This window comes from Panicum virgatum, chromosome 8N (genome assembly GCF_016808335.1).
Source record: "Panicum virgatum strain AP13 chromosome 8N, P.virgatum_v5, whole genome shotgun sequence".
Taxonomy (NCBI): Eukaryota; Viridiplantae; Streptophyta; class Magnoliopsida; order Poales; family Poaceae; genus Panicum; species Panicum virgatum.
The window spans coordinates 45,481,956-45,500,065 of NC_053152.1; the positions used below are offsets into that span (position 1 = coordinate 45,481,956).

At 47.3% G+C, this 18,110-nt stretch overlaps 2 protein-coding genes and 1 non-coding gene across 5 annotated transcripts; 2 read left to right on the forward strand and 1 right to left on the reverse strand.

Annotated features, from left to right (window-relative positions):
• The first annotated feature begins 10 nt into the window (after positions 1–10).
• On the forward strand, positions 11–3,052 carry LOC120686794 (pollen receptor-like kinase 3). Its single transcript, XM_039969002.1, has 2 exons — positions 11–1,865; positions 1,959–3,052. The coding sequence occupies exons 1-2, from the start codon at positions 533–535 to the stop codon at positions 2,582–2,584; spliced, it is 1,959 nt and encodes a 652-aa protein (XP_039824936.1). The 5' UTR covers positions 11–532; the 3' UTR covers positions 2,585–3,052.
• A 394-nt stretch (positions 3,053–3,446) lies between these two features.
• TRNAS-GCU lies at positions 3,447–3,528 on the forward strand. The gene has a single exon. It is a non-coding gene; the product is annotated as a tRNA-Ser (tRNA).
• A 740-nt stretch (positions 3,529–4,268) lies between these two features.
• On the reverse strand, positions 4,269–7,772 carry LOC120685398 (disease resistance protein RGA5-like). Of its 3 annotated transcripts, none has more exons than XM_039967296.1 (3): positions 7,608–7,772; positions 6,670–7,521; positions 4,269–6,548 (listed from the first exon to the last, which is right to left on the reverse strand). In XM_039967296.1, the coding sequence occupies exons 2-3, from the start codon at positions 7,470–7,472 to the stop codon at positions 4,625–4,627; spliced, it is 2,727 nt and encodes a 908-aa protein (XP_039823230.1). In that variant the 5' UTR covers positions 7,473–7,521; positions 7,608–7,772; the 3' UTR covers positions 4,269–4,624. The 3 variants fall into 3 exon arrangements, with proteins under 3 accessions (XP_039823230.1, XP_039823231.1, XP_039823229.1); XM_039967297.1 differs by having other exon boundaries at positions 6,670–7,510; positions 7,608–7,764; XM_039967295.1 differs by having other exon boundaries at positions 6,670–7,765.
• Between the last annotated feature and the right edge of the window lie 10,338 nt (positions 7,773–18,110).

Genomic DNA, 18,110 nt, shown 5'->3' on the forward strand with positions numbered 1-18,110 from the left:
CAGACATTACCTCTGCCTCATTTTCCGAAATGGTAAATCTGCATTTGCTTTATAGCATGTTGTATACATGCAATGCAGCAATGATCAGGGATCTGTTTTGAGTTTTACTAATTTAATCACTGCTTATTTTACGTCCAGACTATATTTAGTCCCATCTACAGAACCAGGAACCATTTTACCTGGCAGGGAGGGGCAGAGGTTTAGCCGTTTAGGCCATCCTCTGCTGCTATCCAGCCAGCCTTCATTGCATCCCATTGCACACCTGACCTGATCTCAAGAAGCTGGAACACCTTGCTGATTGTGGCATTGGATCATCATCACCATCATCATCGTCTTCTCCGTCGGTCACTCGCCGCGGCACCCGGCCTATTTTTGGTTCCGGAAACCGCCTGCGCAACCACTGGAGCAGCAGAAGAGGCGTTGACAAAAGCCAGGGCGGAGCATCATCGCCACGAAAGGCAGGGATCATCCATCCGAGAAGAGAGCTGGAAGAAAGGCGGAGGACGGGCTCTGACCACCACCAAACCCGGTCATGGTCGCCCTCCTCGCCTTCCGGCTCCTCCTCCCTCTCCTCGCCCTCCTCCGCTCGACCGCGCTTGCCGAGGATGGCTCCGACGCGGCGGCGCTCCTCCGGCTCAAGCAGTCGTTCTCGGACCCGACCGGCAGGCTGGAGGCGTGGTCGGCGTCCTCGCCGTCGCCGCCGTGCGACGCCAGGAGCCCCTGGCCCGGCGTCCAGTGCTTCAACGGCAACCTCGCCGGCCTCCGGCTGACGCACATGAACCTGTCCGGCTCGTTCGACTTCGGCGCGGTGGCCAAGCTCCCGGGCCTCCACTCCATCAACCTCAAGCACAACAACTTCTCCGGCCCGCTGCCGGCGAGCCTCGGCGACGTGCGCAGCCTCCGCGCGCTGTACCTGTCCTTCAACGCCTTCTCCGGGCCGCTCCCCGCCAACGTGTTCGTCAACATGCGGTGGCTCAAGAAGCTCTACCTCGAAGGCAACAACATCTCGGGCCCGCTGCCGGCCGACGCCATCGCCGCCGCGCCGCGCCTCATCGAGCTCCACCTCGACCGCAACCAGATCGACGGGCCCGTCCCGCCCAAGCTTCCCGCGTCGCTCAAGCTCTTCAACGTCTCCCACAACCGCCTCACCGGCTCGATCCCGCCGGACATCGCCAGGCGCTTCGACAAGTCGGCGTTCGCCGGGAACGCCGGCCTGTGCGGCTCGCCGGGGAGCGACAGCGCGGTGTGCGTGGCCGCCGGGCCCGCGCCCCCGCCGAGGATGCCGCCGCCCACGGCGGCGGACTTCATGGCCGTCCAGGAGGAGACCAGCGTGTTCGTGGTCATCGGCATCATCCTGCTCGTCATCCTGCTGGTCAGCGGCGCCATGGTGCTGATGCTGCGGCAGGACGAGCGGAACAGCGCCGCGCCCGCGTACGACTACTACGCCGCCGCTGGCTCGAACAAGCCCGGCGAGATGGTGTCCGTGGACGTGGCCGGCGGCGGGTCGTCCAGCCACGGCGGCAGCGGCGCCGGCGGGCGGCGGATGGGCGAGTTCGTCCTCCTGACCGGCGACATCCCCGCCTTCGGCCTGCCGGACCTGATGAAGGCCTCCGCCGAGGTGCTCGGCAACGGCACCCTCGGGTCGGCGTACAAGGCCGCCATGCGCAACGGCGTCACCGTCGCCGTGAAGCGCATGCGCGACATGAACCGCGTCGGCCGCGACGAGTTCGAGCACCACGTCCACATGCTCGGCGAGCTCCGCCACCCCAACGTCCTCCCCCCCGTCGGCTACCATTACCGCAAGGAGGAGAAGCTCATCGTCTCCGAGTACATGCCCCGCGGCAGCCTCCTCTACATGCTGCACGGTAACCAATTAATTAAGCAGCTGATTAATCATCATTAGGCATGCAGCTAATTAATCGATTGTAATTAACGTGGCTAATTAATCGATTGATCAGGCGACCAGAGCCCGAACCGGGTGGTCCTGGACTGGGCGGCGCGGGCGAGGATCGCCGTCGGCATGGCGCGCGGGCTGGCGTTCCTCCACGAGAAGCTGGCGATCCCGGCGGGGCGGCTGGTGAGCATGGACGGCGCGGACTTCGACGCGCCGCCGCCGCCGCCGCCGCACGGGAACCTCAAGTCGGGCAACGTCCTGCTGGACGCGGAGCTGGAGCCCCGGCTGGTGGACTACGGCTTCTTCCCGCTGGTGAACGCGGCGCAGGCGCCGCAGGCCATGTTCGCGTTCCGGTCGCCGGAGGGCACCACGCGGGCGGTCGTGTCGGCGCGCTCCGACGTCTACTGCCTCGGCGTCGTGCTGCTCGAGCTCGTCACGGGCCGGTTCCCGTCGCAGTACCTCCTCACCGCGCGCGGCGGCACCGACGTCGTGCACTGGGCGGCGGGCGCCGTGGCGGAGGGCGGCGAGCGGGACCTCGTCGACCCCGCCATCGCCGCGGGCGGCGGGGATGCCGCCGTCAGGCTGCTCCGGGTCGGCGTGCACTGCGCCAAGCCCGAGCCGGAGTGCCGGCCAAGCGTGGCGGAGGCGGCCCGGATGGTGGAGGAGATCGCCGCCGCCGGCGCGTCGTGATCGCGGCACGTCATGCACGGTTGCGCCGTGGATGCTTTCATTTCTTGTGGAGCTCGATCGTCGAATCCTGGCCGTCGACCACCGATGATGGGAAGAATGTGGGAGGAGGGTATGGTTGCGGTGCGTGGACATTGGAGGTCTGAATTTGTAAAAAGGGGAGTAGAGAGAAAGAGAAAGGGAAAAAGTCTAGGGGCCTCTGAGCAAATATTCCTTCTAATGGAGGGGGGATGATGAATTCACGACCTGCGTATACTTGGACTTGGACACTTGGTGAATCTGTGATGAGGAACAAAGATCATCTGTCCCTGTTGTGTGAATGTAAAAGGCAATTGTGTTCGTCTTAGGATCCTATGTATGTATTTTGTTGTAATTAAGGATGTATTGTAGCTTTGAATCTATGTCTTACTTTAGTAAATTTCATTCATGAGGAGATGCTATCTTTGGGTAAAACTATAATTTTATAGTGAATGTAAACCTCCGCCCTTTACATCTAATTTACCTTTTAATCAGAATGGGACACCATTCCTTTACCATGCCATAGATGCTTACCATGTAGTGGTAGTAACCAGTTTTCAGTGAACTAGTAGTAGACCTTACCTAATGTTTCAGAAGATACAAATTGAACCATTCATATTTCAGGAGAATGAGACGGAAGATTATGCAAAGCAGAAGTATGGTCATTTACTGATCTGATACACAAATAGTATTTTGGTTTAGAGCATCTGTAAACATTCAAGGCGGTATGAGATTATTGCTTAAAGTGCAGTTTTTTTATGACTGTATGAGCATAGTTTGAACACTACGGTGAAATCTGAAATTGTAGCCTTTTGCATCGTTTTCTATAAACCAGCATGCATCAAGCGACGTTTTGGCCGAGTGGTTAAGGCGTGTGCCTGCTAAGTACATGGGGTTTCCCCGCGAGAGCTCGAATCTCTCAGGCGTCGTACTTTTCTTCAAAGTCATTTTTTAGCAATAAACTTATTTTATCGGCCTTTCCTGTAATGCTCTCCTAATAACGCCTCTCCTAATATTCCGAGGGGGATGATGAATTTACGACCCGCATACACTTGGACTTGGACACTTGGTGAATCAATACATACTTCTCCGTTAATCCTACTTGTAGCAGCAACGAAATCACATAAACATATATTTTAGGAGTCGCCATTATTCCGCACTGTATATGGTCTGATAACTCGTCGACTCATCGCAATGGCAAACCACTAAATAACTTTTTTGCCCATCTCTGCAGTCGAAGCTTCATACCAACAAACGTTACAAGAAGAGCACCATGCAGAAGCTGAGCAAGTGACTTTGTTTCCTTGGACCATCAAGAAAACAAACAACATAATCACTTGGCAGCTGAAAAGTCCAGTGAAATCGAACAACTGTACTCAACAGGAGCACAACCTGGAATGGAACCATCAATAGGTGTTGCAGGTTGCAGAATCATTCCTGTTTTTACCACCGGATCGAACCGCCGCTGCGATGGTAGCTATTGATTTTTTTTTTGTCACAGAATCACAAGTAAATGATAGTAATTTGTAATGACAAGCATCACTATCTCTTCACTGACTGATTCACAAGAAGATCAAGGTGACAAGGTCAACCTGGAACCACGACAGTAGCTTCTTTTGCTTTGGAACTTCACAACTCCAATAAATCCTGACAACTATGGGCGTATGTATTGCATGATGCAAAAGGTCAGAACTTTATCCCTTTTCTAAAAATAAATCTCAACAACTTTGCATCCGACGATGAATCTCCTAGGTCTGCTGGGAGGCATTTGGGGGAAAGTTGGTTCTTTTTCACTACAATCCATATGTATTGGAATGATTTAGTTTTATCTAAACGAGCCCCTATGGATCTTGAGATTTCTACGGCCTACCTTCAAATACAGGTTGCAGGGAGCTAGCAACCTCCCAAATTAATGTTGTCCTGACCAACATCAATCTGAATGTGAGAAAGAAACAGAGGAAAATTAATGCTAATCAACCAGCGAAAAAGAAGAAAGAAGAAAAGATAACCAGGTCTAGATAACATTCAACCCCATATGTCATAGTTGAGTTGATTGGGATGAACCTCAAATGCATGACTTAGTGCAGCCTTTGCCTCCTCCACTTCCATCTCGCTGGCTCCTCTGGATCGGAAGTAAACGAGGACATCCTGGAGTGACATCAGGTTCTCCAAGCCCAAGTTGAATCTACCGTCGCTGCTCGTAATTTCTCTCACTTCCCGTGCATGGAACGTTAAGGCAAGGTTTGTAAGCATCATCATAGCACCTCGCTGGAACATCACGGCTCCTAAAAATCCCAACAACCTGCATCCTACGAGGCATGGGAATGAAGAAGTACCAATGACAAATCTCCGAGAGATTTTGAGATTCTCATGGTCCAACATCAGATACAGATGACGGAGAGCTGGCAACCTCCCGAGAATTTCGAGATCATCCTGATGCAGCTCCCTCACAGAGATCTGTATGATGGTGAGGTCCAGCAGTGATGGAGCCATCCAATCTGGCAGCCTTGAGAACCAGCAGCATTGTAGTAGTAGGCTACGGAGATGTCGAGGGGCGACCCATGCATCGAAGTTGCATTCACCACCAGAGACCCAGATAGTTAGACTCTGCATTTTTTTCAACTTGCATAATGACATCACCAGAGAGTTCCCCAAGGTGTCGTTCCTTCCAGGGAACAAGGTAATTTCTAGCACCCTGAGTTCCGTTAGATGGCATAGCTCTTCTGTAATATTCGAGGAGTCACAGATGTATAAGGTTGAGAGGTCTTCAAGGGACGTTAGTCTTCCAATCCCATTTGGCACTATAGTATGCTGGTCAATACATAGGCACTTCAAATTTCTTAGCTGAACAACAGTTGATGGCAAACTACCAAAATGAGTTCCCACTAAATCCAATGTTTGTAGATATCGCAGGTTTCCAACATCATCAGGGAGCTGAGCACAAGATGTCTTTCCTAATCCCAAGTACCTCAAGTGAAATAAATTTCCAAGATGCTTAAGATCACAATCTTGTGGAAGATAACAATTGCCCAAATCCAGTACACGCAAAACTCTGAAGCTCCCAAGGGCGAGCATTAGATTATAAGTTAGTGAAAAGGCAACAATTGACCTCACTTGCTGCATGCTCGTACTAGCCCAAGGAATATCATGATCTACCATGTTGCTCTGAAGCAATAACCTACGTACCTTTTTCGCCTGAGATGTGCTGTGCTCATTGTTGAACATGGTAACAAAATTTTCTTCACTTGAAATGGAACGGATAAGATCAAGAACCATATCATGTACACGACATGCCTCTATTACGGCATCATACCTGTCATACACGGGTTGGATCAAACTTTTGTTTATGAGCTCATTGAAATAACACTCTCCAATTTCATATAGGCCTTTCCCTTGAACTTCATGTTGTACAAAACCTTCAGCTATCCACATCCATATCAGTCGAAATTTTGTAACTGCATAATCTTCTGGAAACACACTTAAATATAGTAAGCAAGTCCGTAGATGGGATGGCAGATCATAATAGCTGTACGCTAAAATCTTTCTCATATTCTCTATATCTAGACCATACTCCAGTCCAGTACCAATAGAGTTGCACACCTCATACCACTCCATTTTATTTCTTCCTCTATTAGCCAACAAACTAGCTATTGTAATTAGAACTAATGGTACACCAGCACATTTCTTTAAAATCATATCAGATACTTCTGCTAGGTGCTCATCAGGACATTTGTATTTTTCATCATTGCCAAATATTCTTCTGTACAATAATTTTCTGGAACTGTCAAGACAGAGGGGTCTCATCTTGTATGCACCACCAACTTGTTCAGCTACCTTGAAAATACGGGTAGTTGTGATAATTATATATGCACAAATATCATCGGGCAAAGCACATCTAATCATATGCCAAATTGAGACATTCCATATGTCATCAATAACAATGCAATACCTGCACGCATAATATAGAAACCATATCATAATAAGCAAACTAATTACTTATTGAGTTAGTGTCAATGTGACCTCATCTGAAGAAATATATGGACTGTAACTGTTGTGTGATCATTTAATACCTTTTCATCTGAAGAAATTTCCTGACTTGATCGATGAGCTGCCTCTCATCCAATGTTTCATCATTGACATTCTTTCCAAGTTCATAGAGCAATCCCTTGAAAAATTTCCTCATGTCTGGAGTTTGAGACACCGAAACAAAAGCCCAACAATCGAATTTTTCCTTCAGCTTTTCATACACTGCATTAGCAAGAGTCGTCTTTCCCAACCCTCCAAATCCAACAATGGAAACTATCTTGCCGTGCTGGTTGGACACCTGATCATCCCCTTCCATCAGAATGCTGATCACCTCATCTCTAGCCTCATCAATCCCAACAAGCTCTGTCGCCTTCTTGTAATGAGCCAACAAACGAGGATCGACAGCAGCAGGCTTAGCCACATCGATCCTGTAGCTCTCGTGCCGCTTGCCGGCCTCTATGACACGCCTCTTGATGTCTCTGATGTCGGTAGCAACCTGACGGCGGATCCGGAGCCTCGTCAGCAGATCCAGGCTCCTACCGATGAACCCCCTCATGCCGTCCGGCCCTGCCGGCGCGCCGCCCGTGCAACGCACCACGAAGGTGTCGATGCTGTCCTCGATGTCGTAGCAGAGCTCCCGCACCTCGCTGGACCAGATCTTGTCCTGCTTGTCGAGCTGGTCCGGAGGAGCACTGGCTATCTCCTCGAGGGCTGCCTGCATGCTCTCGAGCTCAGATTGGAGGAACATGATCTCCCCCTTCACCCCCGTTTGCAGCTTGTACTCGCCGACGAGCAGATCCCCAACCTTGAGGATGAGCCTCGACAGCAACCCCATCGCGACCTCCATGAATCCGTCCCTGCGAGAGGGCGAGCAATGGCGAGGTGCTGCTCTCTCTCTCTCAAAAAAAAAAAAAATCATGGCTTTACGAACTCGAACTTGACTGGCACAAAGAACTGGAGCAATAGCGAACTAGAAGTTTACCAGTCGCCGCCGGTGCGTATCGCGCAGCTGCTCTTCGGCGGACCGGCCGCCGCCGCCCGCTTTAATCGAAGCCGGAGCTCGCTGGCTGCCGCCGTTGACTTGGAACAGGACCAAGTCTGGATCCCTTGAAGGCTTGCCTTTTTAGATGCAACCTGTAGAGTTTTTGAAAAAAAAAATTCAGCCTTTTTAGATGCAACCTGTAGAGTTTTTGGAAAAAAAAATCACATTTGAACTTAGAGGCAATTTCCAACGAGCTATTAAAAAAAAGTTTCCAATTCCCTCCACGGAAAAACTTCTCGCTACCTACCAACCACTCACCTAATTTTGCTTGGACTCACATATCACTACCGTTAGATTTTGGTGGAACAACACCTAACAATAACTTCAAATATCTCTTTTACCCCTCCTACAAGTGGATCCTGCATGTCAGTCTTCTCCCTCAACTTCCAACCTCTCCCTCTATCTCTCTCTCGCCTTCTACCTCGCCGGCGCCCCCTGCCCGCCGTGAGCACGCGTCGGCCTCCCTCCTCCTCCTCCGGCTCCCCTCGCCACTGGCCCCGCACCACCACAGACCCTGCTAGCCACTGCCGTTGTGCCCTGCTTCGGCACGGGCGGGCCCCCCACAGTTGCGTCGTGCATGAGTGGGTGCTGCAGTGGTGGGCGACGGTGCTGCAGCGGTGGTCGTCGTCCCATCCCCCGCCTCCGCCTCGTCTCCCACCACCGCCTGCCCGCGCCGATCCATCCACCCCCCAATCCCCTCTCTCATCTTCGCACTCCATCTAGTGCCGTCCGCCGCCCTCCTTTCCCTCCCTCCCGCTCCCGGAGGCCGCCGCCACTGCCGCGCTCACCGCCCTGATCCTCCTCCGAGCCGCGTGCGCGCTCGCGTCCCACTGCATCTAATGCCTCAAGGTGGTTCCCAGACGGGGTTGTGTCGCCGTCGTCTCCACCAGTGGCGGGGCGCTCACCGCGACCATGGGCGCGTGGCACAGGGACTCGTCCTCGAGCCGCGCCCATGAGGCAAGTGGTTGTGGCGAGGTACTCCTCGGCGTCCTCCCGCGAACCGTCCTGTCGCCGACGGAGGGGGACTCCCAGTGCTCGATCACCTCCGCTATGGCATCCCACTCCTCCTCGGCCCGCACTGCGCCGCCGCCGTCGGGGTCGGGCCCATCCTCTGTCGGCGTCCCACCCCTTTTCCTCTGGTGCGGCGCTCTCATGCGGTGGCTGGCGTGGCGGGTTCTGCGGGGGAGGGCCTCAGCCGCTGCGCCAAAGAGGAGGAGCAGGAGGATCTTGGCGGTGGTGGTGGCCGGGGCCGGGACCGGGACCGGAGCTGAGGTGATGGTGGCCTGATGGGGCGGTGGCGGTGGTGTAGGGCCAGTGGCGAGGGGAGTAGGCGGAGGAGGGAGGCCGGCGCACGCTCATGGTGGGCTGCTAAGGTGAGCGGGCAGCGCTAGCAAGGTACAAGGCGAAAAGAGGAAGAAGACTAACATGCGGGGTCTACCTGTAAGAGGGGCAAAATGGACACTTGAAGCTGGTGTGAACTGCCACGACAACTTTTCTAGTGGTATATAGGGAATTGAGAACTTTTATAATGGTTCACAGAGAATTGCCTCTTGAATTTATTACGGAACTCAGCTGTAAACTACGAGATGAATTTATTAAAATTAATTAATCTATTATTAACACATTTTATTATCTAATCATGATCTAATTAGGCTTATTAAATTCATCTCGTAATTTACAAACAAACTATGCAATTAATTTTTTATTTTATTTAGATTTAATACTCCATACATGTGCTGCACATATTTAATGTGATAGTTTTGAAATTTTAAATTTTGCATTTAAACCAGACCTGAACCGTGTGTCTGGAACTGGCGACAAAGAAAGGTGCGGCCAAAACATATCCTAAAGGTAGTCGTGGATTTTTTTTAAATCTGCAAACGTTTTAACAAGTATTCAAGAATAATCATATATCAACTAAATTTCCAACCAAACCCCGGCCCTATAAGCAAGATCCATGAATCAACAGTCCCTAAATAATTTTTTTAGCATTAGTCAAAATACTTAAATCCGACATGCCCTTAAAAGAGACTTCATTTTAGAGAGGCACATGATTCCCCTTCACATACCCGTTCTACGGCTCCACTCATCCATGGTTTTTTAGGGGTAGGAGCAAATTTCCGTTCAAGGCACAATTTTCTAAAACAAAACTACCTCATGAAGAAAAAGGAGTTAAAGTAGTACTGTAAGCTAGATTAATTATTTCTCAAGTATTAAAATCTAAAGTTAAAAATACAACCTTTTTTGCATATACAATCAGAAAAACTGGAATTTCTTGCATCTGGATCTTGGTCTAATGAGTAAAGAAACGAAACACTGCCATTGAGAAAATGTACTTGTTCAATCAAGTAGATTTTTTTTCTTCTAAATTACTCCCCCCTTTCCAAATTATAGGTTGTTTTACTTTTTTTTTACCCCAACTTTTACCACTCATTTTATTCAAAAATTTATACAAAATAGCACTTCTTTTATTGTGGCTTGCTTTATTAATACAAGTTCTTCCAGAATGATTTAAATTTGACTATGTTTGTATAATTTTTTTGAATAAGATGAGTGATCAAACTTGATGTAAAAATGTTAAACGACCTCTAATTTGGAACAGAGGGAGTATACATGTATTCTTGCTTTAACAGGTCCGTTTGCCCAGTACTGTCCATCATTAATCTGAACAAACAACATCTTCTATCTTAATCACCATTTACTCAAGGGCGGGATGATTGGGATGGATAATCTGAGATAAGAGCAGAGAATTTTTTTTTTGTTTAGACGAGCAGGCCGAATTAATGGTAGGAGAAAGGGGAAACAGGAGAGAGACCGACTTTCACCTTATAAGATCCTGACTTTTTCATTCTTCACCTTATTATAAGATCCTGACTTCTTCATTCTTCATTTACAAATAATGTTTTCTCCGGTCCATTTTCAGCAGTTTATCCTGTATTTCAGTCCATCAACTAAGGAAAAACAGAAGAAATTAAGGTCCGATGAAACGTGAAAACTCTATTCCTCTTATAAATATACACCGGAAATCTGTCCGGGTCTTTCAAAAAAAAAAAAGGTGAAAAGATGAATGGAGGAAAAAAAATCACCGGGGATCACGCACCTTCATATTCATCCGCATATCAAGTTCAATTCATCAGTATATGTGGAGCCTGGGATGATTGGGTTTGATTTCAACCGAGTGCTTCAACGCAATCTTCAAATCTTCACTTCCTCATTGCTAGCGCCTTCACAGTTCAAATAAACCCAGACATCCAGGAGCGATGGCAGGTTCCCCAGGCCTTAGTAGCCATGTTCCCGGAACCGTTCCCGGAACGAGGAACAACGTTTATGAAGGATTTTTACACTAAATTATTCCCGGAACGTTCCCGTTCCCGAACGAGGAACATGGAACGAGGAACGTGGCCATGTTCCACGTTCCCGGCTTCTATGCCCCAGGCCCATGCCAAAGCCAGCATCGCTGCTGGGAATTTCTCTCGCCTCCCTCACAGAGAATTGAACTTGAAGGGTTCTGAGGCTCGGCATTGCCCCATGCTCAAACGCTACCGGCCCGACAAATCATCCCCCGAACCCGCAGCGTACCAGACATGGTAACGAACCAGCACCGACAACAAATCCTCCAAGGGTTCCGAGATCCTCATGGTCTACCTCCAGATCAAGATACCGGAGAGTTGGCAACCTTCCGAGGATGTCTAGATCAGCCTGTTCTAGCTCCCTCAAGGCGATTGATAGGAAGGAGAGGTCCGGGAGAAGCAACGGGTTCATCCACGTTTGCACAGTTGAGAACCAGCAGCCCCATCTTGTATTCAGTACGCGGAGATGTCGAGGGGCTACCCAGGCATCCAATCCACCAATGTTCCGGCGACCATTGCGGACCTCGATATACAAATTTTGGATCTTTTGCAGCTTGCATAGGCACTCCACCAGCTTGTCATTCTAATCGCTGAAGAGCACAATACTCAGCACCCTCAGTCCTGTAAGCTGGCCTAACTCATCTGTAATGTCTGCGATGGAGTCATCGATGCGTAAGAATTATAGCTCCTCAAGGCTTGTTTGGCTCCCAATACCATTTGGCAATCTTGTATATGATTCAATGTAGAGACACATCAAATGTCTGAGCTGAACAACAGTTGATGGCAAGCTACAAACATTGGTGCCCATCAGGTCCAATGTTTGTAGAAATAGTATATTCCCTATTTCTTCAGGGAGCTGAGAAATGCGTGTGTCACCTAATCCCAGGTACCTCAAGTGAAATAACTTCTCAACATACTTAAGGCTGTAACCTTGTGAAAGATAACAACCTTGTAAATCCAGTACACGTAAAACTCGGAAGCTCCTAAGGGTTGGCAATAGACTAATGGCAGAAGGAAACACAACTTTGCAAGCTCCTAGTTGCCAAAGCATCTCCAAGAGTTTGCCAAAATTTGGTTGGCAAAACGTGGAGTTTAGCAACTTGGCAAAAGATATGACAAATGAAAAAATAGTTCATCTCCAAGAGTTTCCCATATTTCACTTCCCAAATCACAAATTTGTAAACCTTGTAGTTATTTTTTTGACGCGGCTGTTAACCTCCTCTCCTCTCACCGTCTTTTCCTCTCCTTCGTCTTTGTCCAGGAACACACAAACGTGCGTACCAACAAGGGCGAGCAACGATGGGGCAGCAAGAAGAATTAGCGGCCGTGCTGAAGGCGCCAGCCGCCGTGGTCTTCTCGTGGGAGCCAACCGCCGTGGTCTGCCCGCGGAAGGCCGCGGGGACACCATCGTCATCATGCCGCTGGGGAGCCGCCGGAAGGAGGCGGCAGGGGTAACGCCGGCGGCGCGACGGCTCTGGGTGTCGCCGCTGCCGGGCCGCGCCGTGATGAGGAGCCTGTCGTCGAGGGCCATGCGGCCGGAGGATGACCCGTCCCTAGCCGCGTGCACCAAGAGCAGTAGTGGCGGCAGCAGGGACGCCGCCGGCGTATGCCTGATCCACTGCAGAGAAGAATACCGTGAATCGCGGCGGCGCCAAGACCGCGATGCCAAGCTGCTTGCGCGCACGCATATATGCGCGTGGGAGAGGTTCAATTTGCCAAGTTGTCAAAAATGCCAAGTTAATTGCCAAATTGTTGGAGGCTGTTTTTTCTCCATTTGCCAAAAAAAGAAGTATGCCAAGCTGAGATACCAAACTCTTGGAGATGCTCATCATCATCATATTCCTTTCCATTTTGAAGGGACAACCTCCGAATAATATTTGAAGAAGATATGTGCTCCATTCCATTTAATGTAGTAATAAAATTTTCTTCAGTCGACAAGGAGCAGATGAGATCAAGCACCATATCATGTACATGACATCCATATATCATGTCAGCATAGTCATATATAGGTTGTATAATACTTCTGTTTATGAGCTCATTGAAGTAACTCTCTCCAAGGTCAATAGGTTCTTCTCTCCTTTCTCACATTGGATAAAGCCTTCAATAATCCACATCCATATGAAACGATCTTTATTAATTTCATAATCTTATGGGAACACACTTAAGTATAACAAGCAAGTCCTTAAATGGGATGGCAGATCATAATAGCTAAATGACAAAACCTTTCTCATATTCTCTACATCTAGACTGTTCTCAAGACCAGTACCCATAGAGTTGTACACCTCATACCAGTCCATTTTATTTCTTACATTACCCGCCAGCACACTAGCCATCATAATAATAGCCAAGGGTACACCAGCACATTTCTTCAGTATTCTATCGCAAACTTCAGCCAGGTCCTTATCGGGACATTTCTCTATGTCATCATTGTTATTGTCTTTGTTTTCATTACCAAAAGTTCTTCTATAAAGTAGTTTTCTAGAGTTGTTAAGAGAAAGTGGTTTCATCCTGTAAGTGCAACCAGCATGTTCAGCGACATGTGTTGAGTTGTGATCCAAATTCAGAGCATAAAGGCCGGCTTTGGACTTGGCCGGTGTTGACAGTATCAATCGGTCAGTTCACGGTATAAGTCGGTCAGCTGACGGTATCAATCATCGGGTTCACCGATACGTCGGTCAATTGACCATATTAGTCAGTCAATTGATGTGGCCGTATGGATTATGGATTGTATGACCCGTTAGGGTTTCACCTTTATAAATACTTCTTGTAAGCCACCGTTCGGGACAAGAAAGTATTGTAAATCCCCGGTGTTGTAACCGCACTCGATATAGTGAAGATTTGCTGGTTGGCGCCCATGGTTTTTCTCTTCCTCCTTGGGAGGGTTTTACACATTAAATCTCGTGTCCTCTGTGATCGGTTTTGCTTTTCTTCATCATTTCTTTGTCATCCATTTGTATCAAGTGGTACCAGAGCTTTGGTTTCACATTAGGGCTTCGCGATGGCGTTGATGAAGTATGATCTACCACTGTTGGATTTCAAGACAAGGTTCTCGCTGTGGCAAGTCAAGATGAGGGCTGTTCTGGTGCTGGAAGCTTTCGAGAAGAAGAAGAAGACTGAGTGGACCGATGAGGAGAAGTGCAAGGACTGTAAGGCTCTATCCCTAATTCAGCTTCATCTATCTAATGATATCTGCAAGAAGTTCTGTAGGAAAACATTGCTGTAGAATTATGGCTGAAACTGGAATCGATCTGCATATCGAAGTATCTTACCAGTAAGATGCATATGAAGTTGAAGTTGTTCACGCTTAAGATGCAGGAGGGTGATTCGGTGCTGAGTCACCTATCTGTCTTCAAAGAGATCATTGTCGACCTAGTGTCGATGGAGGTTAATTATGAAGATGAGGACTTAGGTCTTCTCTTATTATGCTCTTTGCCCAGTTCTTATGCAAGTTTTCGTGACACCATACTTTTAAGACGTGATGAACTAACCCCTATGGAAGTTTGTGAGGCACTCCAGTCTAGGGAGAAGATGAAAGGCATGGTGCAGGATGATGGATCGTCCTCAAGGGGCGATGCTTTGCATGTTAGAGGCAGATCTGAGCATAGATCACCGAGTGACAACAACGATCGTAATAAGAGCAATTACGGTAGAAGCCGCTCCCAGTCCAAAGGTCCCAAGAAGAAATTATGTAAGTATGCAAGAAGAAATCTCATATGATTGAAGATTGTTGGAAACTGCAGGATAAGGAGAAGAGGAAAAATAAATCTGATGGTAAGGGTAGTGTTGCTTCTGCTGGTGATAACTCTGATCAGATTGCCTGGTTGTCTTTACTGGTTGTGTTGCTGGTCATGACGAGTGGATACTTGATTATGCATGTTCTCTTCATATCTACACTAACAGAGATTGGTTTAGTTCCTATGAGCCTTTGCAGAATGGTGATTTCGTGCATATGGGAGATGATAACCCGTGTGAGATTGTGGGTACTGGCTCTATTCAGATCAAGACCCATGATGGCATAATTCGCACACTGAAGAATGTGAGGCATATACCAGAGATGAAAAGAAATCTGATCTCATTGAGCACACTTGATAAAGAAGGACTCAAATACACTGGTTCAGGTGGAGTTGTAAAGGTATCAAAAGGTTCTCTTGTATGTTTGCTGGGTGATCTCAATCCTTCAAGTTTATATGTTCTCAGAAATAGTACTTTGCATGGTTCTGTTTCTACTGCTACTATTACTAATGCTGAACCTAGTAAGACTAACCTTTGGCATATGCGTCTTGGACACATGAGTGAACTCGGTATGGCGGAATTGATGAAGAAAAACCTGTTGGATGGCTGTATTTTGAGTGGCAAGAAGTTCTGCAAGCATTGTGTATTTGGTGAGCATAAGAGGGTCAAATTCAATACCTCTGTTCATACCACAAAAGGTATACTTGATTATGTTCATGCTGATTTATGGGGTCCTTATAAGCCTTCAAATGGTGGTGCTCGTTACATGCTTACCATTATTAATGATTACTCTCGAAGAGTCTGGCCTTATATTCTGAAAAGCAAAGATGATACTTTTACTGCTTTTATAGAGTGAAAAGTCATGATAGAAAGGCAAACTGAGAACAAGGTCAAAGTGCTTCGGACTGATAATGGTGGAGAGTTCTGTTCTGATTATTGCAGAAAAGAAGGCATTGTCAGGCATCACACCATCCCACACACTCCGCAACAGAATGGTGTGGCAGAGTGCATGAATAGGACCATCATCTCGAAGGCTCGTTGCATGCTGTCCAATGCCCGCATGAACAAGCATTTTTGGGCTGAGGCTGCTAACACTGCAAGCTATTTGATCAACAGGCCGCCTTCTTTTCCACTCAACAAGAAAACTCCTATTGAGGTATGGTCTGGTACACCTGCAGATTACTCACACTTGAGAGTTTTTGGCTGCACTGCTTATGCTCATGTTGACAATAGAAAATTAGAGCCTAGAGCTATTAAATGTCTGTTTCTTGGTTATGGTTCAGGAGTCAAAGGATATAAATTGTGGAATCATAAAACTAGAAAGACTTTCATGAGCAGAAGTGTTGTTTTCAATGAGTCTGTGATATTTACTGACAGCTTGTCCACAGATGATGTTTTAGTTGAAAAGGAGAAGCCACATGTTAGTGTGCAGGTGGAGCTTATGGATGACCAGGAAAATAAAGTTGTTGGTAATGATGTTCCAGATAATGTTCCTGATACTGTTCAGCACTCAATCTGTTTTGCAGCAAGAGGAGGATCTAGATGTATCTATTGCTCTTTATAGATTAAAGAGGAGTTGTGGACCTCCAAATCGTTTAATTGAGGAGTGTAATCTGATTCATTATGCTTTGAGTTGTGCTGAACAGGTAGAGGATGCTAGTGAGCCAGCAACATATACTGAAGCCATTCATTCTGTTGATAAGGAGAAGTGGATCTCAGCTATGTAGGAGGAGATGCAGTCTCTTGAGAAGAATGTCACATGGGATATTGTACGCTTGCCTAAACAAAAGAAGCCTGCCTGCTGCAAATGGGTCTTCAAAAGAAAGGAGGGTTTATCTCCTAGTGAGCCTCCAAGATTTAAGGCAAGGTTAGTCTCAAAACGCTTCAATTAGATTCCTGGTGTTGATTATAATGATGTGTTCTCTCCAATTCTGAAGCATAGTTCAATTCACACATTCTTTAGTATTTTTGCTATGCATGATCGTGAGCTTGAGCAGTTAGGTGTGAAGACTGCATTTTTATATGGAAAGCTTGAAGAGGAAATATACATGGATCAGCCAGAAGGATTCATAGTGCCAGGCAAGGAGAATTATATTTGCAAATTGAAGAGGTCCTTGTATGGATTGAAATAGTCCCCTCGTTAGTGGTATAAAAGGTTTGATTCATTTATGTTGTCACATGGCTTTAAAAGATCTGAATATGATAGCCGTGTATACATTAAGATTGTGGATGGATCAACTATATACTTGCTGTTATTTGTTGGTGACATGCTTATTGTTGCCAAGAGCATAGATGAAATCACTACGTTGAAGAAATTGTTGAGTAGTGAGTTTGACATGAAGGATCTTGGTGCTGCTAAGAAAATTCTAGGTATGGAGATTACTAGAGATAGAAAATCTAGTTTATTATTTCTTAGTCAGCATAATTATATTAAGAAGGTTCTTCATCGCTTCAATATGCATGATTCAAAGACAGTTAGTACTCCTATTGCACCTCATTTTAAATTGTCAGCCACTCAGTGTTCTAGTTCTGATGAGGATGTTGAATACATGTCAAAAAGTTTTGTATTCTAGTACTGTTGGTTCTTTGATGTATGCCATGGTTTGTCTCGCCCAGATTTATCATATGCTATGAGTTTGGTTAGCAGATACATGTCTAATCCTGGTAAAGAACACTGGAAGGCAGTTCAGTGGATTTTCAGGTACCTCAGAGGAACAACAGATTCTTGTTTGAAGTTTGGGAGAACTGATAAGGGACTTATTGGTTATGTGGATTCAAATTATGCTGCTAATTTGGATAGGCGCAGGTCACTCACAGGATATGTGTTCACTGTTGGGAGTTGTGCTGTGAGTTGGAACGCTACTTTGCAGCCTGTTGTTGCTATGTCTACAACAGAAGCAGAATATATGGCTATTGCTGAAGCGTGCAAGAAGTTAGTTTGGCTGAAAGGTTTGTTTGCTGAGCTTTGTGGAGTTGATTCTTGGATTGATCTATTCCGTGACAGTCAAAGTGCTATATGTCTCACTAAAGATCAGATGTTCTATGAGAGAACTAAGCATATTGATGTCAAGTACCATTATGTTCGTGGTGTTATCACACAAGGTAAATTGAAGGTTTGCAAGATCAGTACTCATGATAATCCTGCTGATATGATGACAAAATCAGTTCCTGTTACTAAGTTTGAGCTCTGCTCAAGCTTAGTTGGTATAATGATTTAGCCCAAGAGGCCGTTTGGCGCCGAAAGTATTTTCTTTGTTGTGTTAAGGGTGAAGCTTTTGGTTTATGCTACAAGAAGGAATTTTTCTAAAGATGGAGTTTGTTGAGTTGTGATCCAAATTCAGAGCATAAAGGCCGACTTCGA